The sequence below is a fragment of the Oculina patagonica genome, chromosome 9 (assembly GCF_052425735.1).
Source record: "Oculina patagonica isolate OP01 chromosome 9, crgOcupat, whole genome shotgun sequence".
Taxonomy (NCBI): Eukaryota; Metazoa; Cnidaria; class Anthozoa; order Scleractinia; family Oculinidae; genus Oculina; species Oculina patagonica.
Genome location: NC_135766.1, coordinates 30,580,942 through 30,593,296, shown reverse-complemented (window position 1 = coordinate 30,593,296; position 12,355 = coordinate 30,580,942). Strand labels below are relative to the sequence as shown.

The 12,355-nt window shown below is 37.7% G+C and overlaps 1 protein-coding gene across 4 annotated transcripts in view; it reads left to right on the top strand.

The window, feature by feature from the left end:
- The window catches only part of LOC144664667 (uncharacterized), a 58,631-nt gene that overhangs the window by 7,828 nt on the left and 38,448 nt on the right, over positions 1-12,355 (top strand). Inside the window, exons 10-13 of one of the 4 annotated variants that reach the window (XM_078525843.1) lie at positions 583-705; positions 1,250-1,372; positions 2,095-2,613; positions 6,174-9,798. In XM_078525843.1, coding sequence (XP_078381969.1) covers positions 583-705; positions 1,250-1,372; positions 2,095-2,613; positions 6,174-6,517 — 1,109 coding nt within the window. In that variant the 3' untranslated portion in view covers positions 6,518-9,798. Of the gene's footprint in view, positions 1-582; positions 706-1,249; positions 1,373-2,094; positions 2,614-6,173; positions 9,799-12,355 lie in introns of those variants that run through there. The other 3 variants (XM_078525845.1, XM_078525844.1, XM_078525846.1) reach the window with 3 other exon arrangements.

Here is a 12,355-nt window from a genome sequence, read left to right as displayed (position 1 = left end):
CCAGCCTAGCTGCTTACTTTGTCGGCTAGACAATCCAACAGCTCTTATGTTTTCTTTTAACTTGAAGTATTAAATTAAAAGGGCTTTTTTGGAGTTTTTTTAATTGATATTATTAAAGAATTATGTGTGTTTATGAAACATACCTTAATGATTCTTAAACGTCACGCTTTATTTTTTTTGATAACACTCATATTCTAACAGCTATCATGATGGTTGATTCTAGAGCCACCATCTTGGAAATCCAGCCTAGCTGCTTACTTTGGCGGCTAAGCAATCCAACAGGCCTTATGTTTTCTTTTAACTTGAAGTATAAAATTAAAAAGGCTTATTTGGAGTTTTTTTTGATTGATATTGTTAAAGAATTATGTCTGTTTGTGAAACAATTAGGGATTATGCGGAAACAGATCGAACGCTTTAATATATAGTAATTTACATTGAGTGGCTCAAACAAGTAAAAGATATAGAAAAATGCATGCCTTCTGTTAAATACAATAATGATAAAACTGTTAACGATAATAAAATATTGAATGAGCGCAAGTGCAAATCAAAACTACTTATATACAATTCACTATTTTTATTTAGATATCGACGAGTGTACAATGAAAATACACAACTGTAGTGAGAACGCCATGTGCAATAATACTGAAGGATCTTTTAACTGTTCTTGTAAGCCTGGTTTTTCGGGAGACGGCATCAATTGCACAGGTATCTATAACATACCTTAATGATTCTTAAACGTCACGCTTTATTTTCTTCGATAACACACATGTTTTAACAGCTATTATGATGGTTGATTCTAGAGCCACCATCTTGGAAATCCAGCCTAACTGCTTACTTTGGCGGCTATACAATCGAAGAGGCCTTTCTTTTACTATTCACTTAAAGTATAAAATTTAAAGGGCTTTGCAAAGGATTTCAAAACTTGAGCAAATCTGATACCGGCTAGCCTCCTACGCAAACGCGTGACGAGCACAAAGAACGTCAAAAGTTTAATAACAAACCGTAGTGAACAATGTGTTTGGTGTGGAGTAATTAAGACAACAAGATAATTTCGTACATGCACCATTCCATATTTGAAGTGCTCATATTACTAAAAATGTTCTACACAGTCAAGGGCAGCCTTTAATTAAGCCAAATTTTCTTATCTTCTTTTGAGAGTGAAACACGAGTACAATGATAGTAAGATTGATAAGGGCAATGAAATATTGTATGATCAAAGTTAAAACTACTATCTAAATTGTTTTTTAAGATATCGACGAGTGTGCCATGGGAATTCACAATTGCAGCCTGGTGACCATTTGTAATAACATAGAGGGATCCTTTAACTGTACCTGCAAGGACCGCTTTCATGGAAACGGAAACAACTTGACTGGTAACAATAACGTTATATCATGCCACCTTCATGACAAGATTGAACGGTCTTTCTATTTTCTTAGTTTGGACATATCTCCAGTTATGAAAAATACAAATTGATTGACCTTTTTTGAGGGGGGGGGGGGGGGGTGTGAGACGGGGAAGGACGTCCGGGGCCTCACGCACTCCACTCCACCCCCTCCCCCGTCTCCATTTTCTGCACTCATCCCTATATTTCCTCTATTCAGTGGATACGGAAATTTTGTAGTATCAGAGCCATAAATTGCAGATTTATTGACTTTTGATTTTCATATACCCATGATTTTCTCATGGGTGTAGATTCGTTACGCAAAACGTTTTATTAGAAGTATATTCAGATTGTTCTCTTCAATTCTCAATTTTGAGTCAAACGTTGTTATTGCTGCTTTTGAAACATTATTAAAATCAACATGTGACCAGAGGTGTACACAAATAGGGTTCAAGGCTATGTATAGAGAGGTTGAGTACTCTAGGATTCCCAACATCAATGGCAGCCTTCCGTTTCATGAAAAGCCTGATGCTTAAGCCTTGCAACGGTAACCATCTCGTTAACTTATTGTTAGTAAGAATTATGCTCAGTAAGAACTGAGGATAGCAACTTTAAGGTATATTTACTTCTTTGTCGATCCTCCAAAATCCATACAAGAAATCGAGGCCGCCAGTTAAAAGCTTGTATTTAACTTTGTTTTCTTTATTACCCAGCGTTCAGTGCAGTCTTTACAAATCTCGGTGCGAGTGGAAGAAATGGTTCAACATCACTTGGTAGTCACTACACAGGTCAGGATCATGACGGTCAGGTGACTTTGTCCAGCGGTATTCAACAGTGGACTGTGCCGTACAGTGGTGAATATCGCATAGAAGCAGTAGGAGCAGCAGGGGGGTACGATACAGGCGGCAACAGTCCTCAGTACCGAGGAAGAGGAGCAAGAATGATTGGAACATTCAGTTTATGCAAAGGTGAAATCATCCAAATACTTGTTGGCCAAGAAGGAGGAATCAACAGTCACAAGTACAGTTCTGGAGGCGGTGGTGGTACATTTGTAGTGAGAGGAATCAATACGCCTTTGATAATAGCTGGAGGTGGAGGTGGCATACAAAGAGCATACTCAAGACATGCAGGGTGTGATGCCAACACGAGCACAACAGGGAATCCTGGGTACAAGTCATGGTCAGGAGGAAGCTATGGACATGGCGCACAGGTTGCTGATAGCAGTAACTCAGGTAACAATATATTATGTGAACACTTTCACTTCAGCAAAATCAGTTATTACAGCAGACATAATTTGGCTCATTACAAACAATTATTACTACATGTATCACGTTAGTGAAAATGTACTCATTAGTCAAGTATGTGCAATTCCAATCTCCAGACTTAGGTACCCACAAGCCTAGCAGTGGACAGCGCTGTTTCGATTAACTTTCTCCCATTATCCCCTATGCCAAATGGAGAGCTGACGACTCCTATGTAGGACGAAACATTATCATTTTATATAATTTAAGTGTTATTCCTTTTAGATTCTCAAAAATCTAAGCAATCGCTTCACGTTTTCCCGTTTTAAAATGCGCTCAAAAAAGGAAATTGCCAGCCTCAGAAATACCCGAGGGCCTCCTTAAGTGAGGCCGGGCCCGCGCTTACCAGAAGGTAGTCGCAGTCGTAAAAAGACAGGTTTCAAATGATGCGATTTGAAAAGTAAAATTTTCGTATTATAGAAAAATGGCCGCTTACGACAAAAGGTCGCTTACGAGAGGTGGGTGCGCAAAGAGGTTCGATGGTGTGTGCCTCAGGACTAATTTCGTTGCTCATGATTACAAACGTTTTCGTATTTTAGATTTTAGGAATTGTAAATCGAAAAGTTTAAGGCATTGTCTTTGGCCTTAACGCTAGCGTGCGAACTTCTATAGCGATGATGTCATTCTTAGCAACAGGTCGATTGACAGTATTTCGTCGTTGTATCTTGGTACCGCTATTAAGACAAAGGAATATTTCGCCTTATTATTCCGCTCCTGGTCGCGTATCTGCTCTTTAATTTTATGCGGCGCAGTACAGAAGGCGGTATCATGCATGCAAAAGTGTAAACGATTAAAAAAATTGGTAATCAATAATGGGACGATTAGAAAGGAAGGAGGGACTCATCTCATGTTAGCGATCTGTTAATATGTGAATAGTAATAATGCATGTTCGTTTGAAAGCATGGTTGGTTCGATTCGAAGCACGTGGTTTGTCCTCGCCCCACGTTACAACTAGGAAATGTTGCAAGAGCGCAATTGTCTATTTTGCGTTGATTCCTCCAACATTTGTATTTTCAGTACTTATATAATAACTTGCCTTAAAAATATTTAATTAATAAAGCATCTTAGTATATACACACTCAGTGATCTTGGTGTTTCAAGCAATCTGATTGGTTCGCTATCTCGGGCTAATGAGTATTATTCACTCCGTAGAGCGGAGTGAATAATGCTTGATCCAAACTGAAACAAAATGGCAGGCGTAAACCCGCGTTTCGCCGGCGTTTCTGAATCGCAAATACTAAGAATACAAGAAGATGCTGAACCAGAAAAGACAAAAAAATGGCTAAGAAATTTGGCCTGATGGTTTTCAAAGTAAGAGAAGACTAAATATATATATTTCACAATTTGCAGCACAATGTCCACACAACTCGAGTATATGCACTAAAACGATAAACAATTGCTTACCGTCAAGTCGCTCTTCGCCCGGCATCGGCAGAAATGAATACCGCAGATTTATCGGCAGCAACATCAAGTGTTATTCAACCAAGATCCTCCACAAATATTCAGGAAAAGAAAACATCCAGTTTTCACCACATTTCTACACACATTCAGTATAATCCAAACTTTCAGGTGGATCATTCGCCAACTGCTCTTTTAATTTTCAATTTAAGTGAACTTCAAAAGCTTTGATTCAATGGTCAAAATGTTTTGCAAGTAGGTCTTTGATTCAGATTGCAGGTTTGAGTGATGTTAAAGGACCATTTTGCTAGTTTGTGACGAGGATTTTATCGAAGATTAGCTAGATTTGCCATGTTTGAAGATTCTGTAAACTGTTTCGCGCATGGCGGTTAGTGCCGATTGTATGTACGTTTTCCACCCATAAATTGACAGGTCAATTAAATCGACTTGAAATGGTTTCCTTCTGAAAACTTTGAGATCGCTTGTTGTTGAGATCACTTCGTGTGTATATACTAAAACAATTATTCTTTGAAATCTCGGTGAATAGCGGCAGAATGTTCACCTCGATTTCAAAGACTAATTGTTAAATGACAACCGGTCAGATTTCGGAAGGGAAAAATGATTGTTACGGATTTTTTTAAGCAAATACCGAAGACAAGAATATTCTACACTCAACCTCAGCCGCGTACTCAACAAAAGTTGTACAAACTGTATATGCACCCGATTTCTGTTGTGGATTGAGCGGTATAAGTAGCCTTTGCGAAGAAATGAAGCATTTTAATAGAAGAAGAAACATTAGCAACTAGTGCCAACTATATCAAAACAATTGCTTGTTAAGTAAATCTTGAATTTTTTCAGAGTCGATCCGTCGTCAATGCCGAGGAAAAGTGTTTTCACAAGCGACCCGAGCTAACGATAAGAGCCACAGTACTCTAAGACTCAATTTATTAGGGTTTGTATGGGAATGAAACAATTTTGTTTTACGGTGTATAGATTCGAAAGTTTTATGAATAAAATTGACTTACACTGTTGCTGTGTCGTGTACTTTTTGAAATGATTTGGATGAGATATTGCTTTGCGAAATTTTAAACACGTGTACTTTATTAAATATTCCCAAGGCTGGAAAATATTTTCGACAGCTTCTCACTCGAAGCGAAATATCTTCCGCAAAATTGGTCGTATCGCTATAGAATTTCCACCACGGTAATGTCCGGTAATTTCTCTTTCCTGATGTTGTCGCTTTGGTTCCGAGTGCGTTAGTAAAGCGTAAAAAATTATTCCAAAGTGCGATTTTTGCCTTTCTTGTTATGCGCGGCCCATCAAACAACACACAAAATGGCGGCAGGCCGACAAAATTGACCTCAGCAGTGGAGAGGCATGGTGATATTGTTACTTACTCCAAATTACGCTGTAAGACCCGGAGAGGTCGATTTTCTACCGGAAATAAAAAAATCAGCGTTTAAGAAATCACGTGCCGATGATTTTCCCATAAAATCCTTATAAATTGAGTCTTAGAGTACTGTTGCTCCTATCGTTACCTTGGGCTGCCTGTGGTGTTTTCAATTATAAATTTGAACAGTAAGATTACAGTTTTAATGGATTTTGTCAGGTCAACCAAACTACATACGTATCAAATGGCAGGTCTTGTTTACTTGCCCGGGCCTACCCCGTTGTTTATTCAAACACTCTCGGCAAGGCCCGAGTTGGCGAACATTGTTCGTACCCACCCCCTGACCTTTTTTAAGGAAAGGATAGCCCTCCCCACCCCTACTCTTTTTTACTACTTCCGAATCGCTATTGGTAGCTGAGTAAATGATAATAGGAACTGTTGTCTTGAATACAGTTTGGTTTATATATAAATTATTTTTTTGCCTTATTTTGTCCAAATTCATTTATCCTGCATCCCTTCCTTCTCTTTCATAAAAGTTTAAAAAAATAGTTTATTGAATATTCAACAGTGAATTAATAACATTTTTATATTGCGTCTGTAACTTGCTAAAAAGATAATGAAAGAATAGCACTAAAACAAAGCTTTCAGGTATAATTCCCCTTAAATACAAATATAGGAATGAGTCAAATGTTCACTTTTTTAGGTGGTGGCGGTGGCGGTTTTTACTCCAGCGGAAGAAGTGGAACGAATTTCAATGGCACCATGGGATGGGGCGGAGAAGGCGGTGAGGGCTTTCTTCAGGGAGGAGTGGGTGGAAGAGCCGTGTATTACAATGCCAACGGAGGATTTGGTGGTGGTGGTGGTGGTGATGGATGGGGAGGAGGTGGTGGAGGTGGTGGAGGATACTCTGGTGGGAGCAGTGGAAATGATGGATCTGACACCTGTGCCGGAGGTGGAGGATCTTATAATGTTGGAGAAAATCAGGGAAAAGATTGTTGTTATAACACAGCAGGCCATGGTAATGTGACCATTGTATTTCTACAGTAAAATTAAAACCACGTGCTACAAGAAATAAATCACACTAGTTACATTTAGTGTAAAAAGAAAACGTCTGCATGTTTAAAATGATAAAAAGAGTGCCAAGTGTTCATTTCAGATAATGTGGAGTAGTAAGGTATTCTGAATAGTTTATAGTGCGAATGGGTTCGATAATTGAAAAATGCGTTTCGACTTAATTCAAGATGGAAAACTCTTGCAGCATATTTTTAACACATTGTGTTTTTATAGGATAATTACTTTACACTATCCGTTACATTTGATCATTAGTTGTCTCTTAATTTTTTAGAGCTAGTCTCCTGCTTAATGACCTACGGTTTTTAGCATTATTGCATATAGAAGCCACGAAAAGTAAAAATGTAGAACAGCTGAACTACAAACGACTAATAGAGCACTGATCATTACCAGGCGTAGAATCAGACCAATTTACAAATCAAGCAAAAAGAAAACTACCTCCAATCATTGTAAACTTTCACGTTCAGTTCATTTTCAAATAAGCGTAAATGATCCCAACAATCGAAAAATCTTTCAGTTTAATTTGAGAATGTGAGATTGTTTCGCCAATCTACTCACGTTCGAAATCATTTCATGCTAGCTAGCGTTTACATTTCATGCTGGCTAAAGGTTGAAGAGAACATTGTGAGTGCGCCGTTCCATTTTTCATTCTGCTGGATGAGTTTATGCCCAGTTGTGGCGCGTTCTAGTTTCAGTGTAATTACATTTACTCTCAGTTATTTGTTTACTATTGAACAGTGTAACACCTCGTTCGTAATGTTTCTTCTGATATGAACTGGGCAAACGGGAATATCCTCATCTAGCCTGGGGATGAAAAGATCAAAAATCAAAGCAAAAGTTGCTTTTATACCAGTCTTTTGCCATTGTTAAGTTTCCATTCGGAAACAGCATAGATGTTACACTGGATGCTCTGTTATTGGTATAATTATAAGGTAAAGTTAGTGACTAAAATCAGTTTGCAAATGAAGCAAACGGTAAGAGAGTAACATCATATAATTAAGATGTCACATTTTGCTGAACGTCAAAAATAATGCGGAATGAAGCGGATCGATATTATCAATATACAAATTCTCCTTTCTAGTCTCTATAGACTTAGTATAGTACAAGTTGGGAGAAGTTGTTTGTATACGAAGACAATTGCTGGTTTCCTCTTAACCCTATCCAGACCGGGGGGGGGGGGGGGGCGGAAAGTGCCCGCGCTGACTTTGAACGCTTATAACTTTTTCAATATTCAATCAAACGCTGCCAAACTTTGCGACTTTATCAAAAATTTATCTGGGAATAATTTGGTAGGGTAGGTTGTTGAGTCAGGAACTTGACGTCACCATGGCAACGGCATTTTGACAGGCATGTTTTCCCAAATTTGTAATTTTCGTGTTTCTATTAATGAAAAATAACTTTAAAGCAATTATTTTCACCTTTTTACCGGTTTTAAGCACATTTTCATTGAGTTTAAGTATTTTCCGGTAATTTTGGGCGGTTTTCTGACGTTTTGGAAAAATTTCTAAATCCAAGATGGCGGCTGTTTAGACATGATGATGTAATTGTCACGTGATGTGACGTCATCATCCCACGTGACATATATCAAAAGATAGATTTTGGAACATACTATATATCCTGTAAGTTTCATTGTGATTGCTTATATACTCTGGAAGTTACGGAGGGGGGGCGGAATCCGCCCCCCCCGGTCCGAAAAGACCAAAAAAAAGCCCGGTCTGAATAGGGTTAAATCAGGTGCATGCCCAACGAAGTAAATTTATATAATAACTCAAAGTTTGGGAAAAAATGATTCATTTTTCAGAGTTAGTCAAAGAAAAGAGCCCATGTTTGAGTCACTTTGGTAATTTGTTAATTAATTAACCTAATTACCAAATCTTGGTAAAACAAATTAGCTATTGTTGTTCTATAATAAGTATCTAATTTGTATTACACATTATTCGTTACAATACGGGACTCGCTAACAAAACCTCGATCTAACGAATTAACGGACAAGTTTTTGGGTTGCGACCAAAGATCAAATGAAATTTTCTTACGTATAAGGCGCATTGAGGTTTGATGCAAAGAAGCTATACAATTGTTTTACCCAATTGGAAAAGAACAGCTTTGTTACGTTCTGGGAACGTTACGTAAATATAGTTTTAGGGGCAGAGTGATTGAAACGATTATTTTAATGAAAACTACAATAAGCGTCTTAAAGTTTTGGAAGTGATTGTTTTTCGTTATATCGGGGTTGTATTGATGTATGCCTGTGTGGCGTGACAGAAAAACTGGTCTACTTGACAACTGTTGTTTGACCGGTCACGCAATGTTTCTTAGTGAAGCAATACGTGACATTGTTTACAAAGCCACGTTATAGGCTGAAATGTACATAACTTAGTTGCAAAAAGGTCGAGAGGCGACCATCAGTTTAGTGAATATGTTCCGGTAAGAATACTATATAACTTATTATATATGCTATAAAAATTGTACCACAGAATACTGTTGCCATTGGCAAAACTGTTTGAATGCGTTTTGACCGACAATCTTTTGTCATCTTTTTGTTGGTTTTCCAAACGTTTTGGCCAATCAGAGTCAATACTTGCACGGGTTGTGTCTACTTTCGCTTCCCCCAACGGATTGGCCGTGTAGTGGGAGAGAAACGTCAAAATCCATTCAAATAGCTTTCTTCGAGTGGTAGCAGTTTTACAGTGTGATTTGACATTTTATCTTGCTTTATTAATCGAAAAATTCGTTTACACTTAAGGTTTATAAGGTATCTATGGGTAGTTCGGTAAATTGTTAAAAAGTGTTTGACATTAATAGTACCAATAGTTAACTTTGTGAAAACTTTATAGCTTTCAGTTTTTGCCAAGAGTTTTTAACTTTAAAAAATTTTACCTCAATAAAGGTTAGTTGGTGTAAACGGAATATTTTACGCTTTTGCAACATTGTAGCTGATACTGGGAACTTATAGTCGCGCAGCTTTCAATAAAAGAGTTGTCCAGTACATTGTTTGCTCTGTTTTACGAATGTAGAATGAGGCATGTTAAGTAAGATTTTCATTTGTCCTCTACTCGAGCACTGCACTCGAAATGATGAAAACAAGGTGTTGAATGAAGTCAACTGGATTGTTTGTGACATATTTCTTCGGGATAAATTTTCCAGAAAATTCAATGTTTATCTTTATCCCTTTATAAGCTTTATCTTAACACAGCTCTAGGGACAGTTAAAGTTCTCGTTTGATTGGCTTTCATTTATTTATGGGGTTTCGGACACACGCAGCTTTTTGTTATAAAAAAAATAAATTACAAAAATTAAAAAAATCCCCTCTGAGCATTAAAGGGATTATGGTACGGTTTATTTCGCCATATCAAGCCGTGCATGACACTATCTAGCCCTTTACTTGATCAAATTTGATTTTGTATTATAAAGGCAAGAAAGAAAGACTTTCAAGATCACGCACTCGCCAAATTTTGCCATTTTCATTTCGCTTGTAGCTAAATCTGCCCCAGTCATAGACTGGAAGTGGTTCCTTTCTTAGATTGTTCTTTAATTAAGGGACAGGAATAAGCTTGTATTTCGCTCGTACGTGATCTGTGACTACTTTAGCGCTACTAGAATTCTAGGGCGAACAAGACTGACTGAAGTAGAATAACAAAACACGCGGCCCTCTAGTTCGTTTCCATGTCTCTCAGTCGTCAGAATTCGAAATTACTACATTTTCTCCAGTACAAGCGAAAATTCTTCGTCCCAAGATCGAAATACCGATTTAATTAACTGCCTGCTTGGTCTCGATCATTGTTAGTTAACATGAAAATCATCAATATAGCTGGCTAATGAATATAAACTGGACTGATGTATAAGTAAATTCTTACAAGTTTTATTAAAAGAAATGTATGGAAATTGATGAGGAGATTTAAGTTTCCGAACTTGGGAGCTAGTTTCACCTGGTAAAATAATTATAATAATAAATAAAGTTTTTTTAGCGCCATTTCCCAAAGGTTCATTGGCGCTTTCCAAAAATACGACGATGACTATTTTAATTTTTGAAATGTTTCTTCGTTGTAAATATTTTACATGTTTAGATGTCACATAGTCCCCTGTACTAACTATGGATGTCATTATCATTTTTCATATGTTAGAAGCACATGTGGTCCAAGCATAATATTTGCATAACTATACCGTGTGTAATTTGACAAGTGTTGCAAACGCGTTGTTACGAAAGAAAACAACGCCATGTCATGTTCCGTCTACTTTATTTACTACTTCGCTTTAATTATTATTCAAAAATTTCCAGTTTATAACTCATACAAACTCTTATATTATTAAAACTGCCGAAACAAACTGATTCAAACGCCGCTTTTCTGCATCGATCTAATCCATCGATTAGGTTCGGCACATTATGAGTGGAGCGGCGGCGTTTCCAACCGACCTTACAGTTCAGCGGCACCCAAAGGAGATGTTTTGCATGGTCTTTGGTCATGTCTGGAAGCTTCCGAGAATAGCTTGTTCGAGAGTAGTCTGTAAACTGACTCCCTAGTGGGGCTATGACATGTGCATCCATGGTGTGTTAGTTCACGTTCGGTCTGGCTTTATTGTTGTCGTCTATAATGACCACGAGAGAAGATACGAGCTACATATGGAAAACCGAGGGGATTAAGGGCGAGCTGGAGTGCTGTTTAATTAAAGGTTTTTTTATTTGTTTACGTTCCCTATCTCCGTCTTCATAATATATTTACAAAGATATGAAAACCACAAACAGGCGCAAATACCTTGCATTTTAAAAAAATTGAGAATAAACAGGCGAAAATAACTTTGCCTTTGGCTACATTGAAAATAAACGTTGCCCTGACAATAACAAAACAGTATTTACATAATTGAAAAAAAAATCAACGTTCATGCGCTGCGTTCTAACTTATAATTAACTAGGATCCACAAAGCTACTGAGTACTAAAATTTACTGTATAGCAATTCAAGGCATAAACGCAACTACCGTTTTTTTACAAGCTTTGCTCAACAATGACAAATTGTGTTAATGCTCTGTAGTTCATTAATCAAGCGGGATAGTTGAGAGCTCATCCTTTGGTGCGAGCTTTTTCTCTCAGGGTATTCTGTAAACTGCTTTCTATGTACATGTAAGAGCCAATCCTCTGTGCTGTAAGAGTAGCACTGAACAGCACACGAAATAATCACTGATTAGCACATTGATTAGGCTCATCTTGGAACATGTTATCTGCCGCATCTTCCGATAACCAGTTTCGGAAATTTTCCTTGGGCTCTGGTTTGACTCTCTTGCGCTCTGCCACCGGTAGGCTGAAATTTTTTAGTGGATGATAAACCTAGAACGGAGGCATTCCTAGATTCCTTTTCAAGCGTTTCTGTAGGAAACGCTTGAAAAGGATTTTTCAGCACTTCAGTATACAATACAGTCCAAATTAAACATATCTCGTCAGAAACTCTAACGCGATCACACATTCTTATGATAAGAGTGGAAAATGGCTGTCAAATACTTGATCTGTTCGTTACTCTAATTAATGAGTATCCGTGGCGAGTTGCAAGAACCTGAATTCGAGTTACCGGGGTAAATTTGAACAAATTTTGATCAGGGGAAACCAAATTTAGTTCGAGTTAGCGGGGTTTTCGTGTTATCCAAGTTCGAGTTAACCGAGTGAAAATGACTGAAAAGTGGGGTCAAATCTAAGGGAAAAAGAAGTTAGTTCGTTTGAGTTAACTGAGTTTGAGTTACCGGGATTCTACTGTATTAATTTTTTCGATTACAAGAAAAGTTAGAAGAAAAGTGTATTAAATTTGCGATTTTGTCAGTGTTTAATGGAC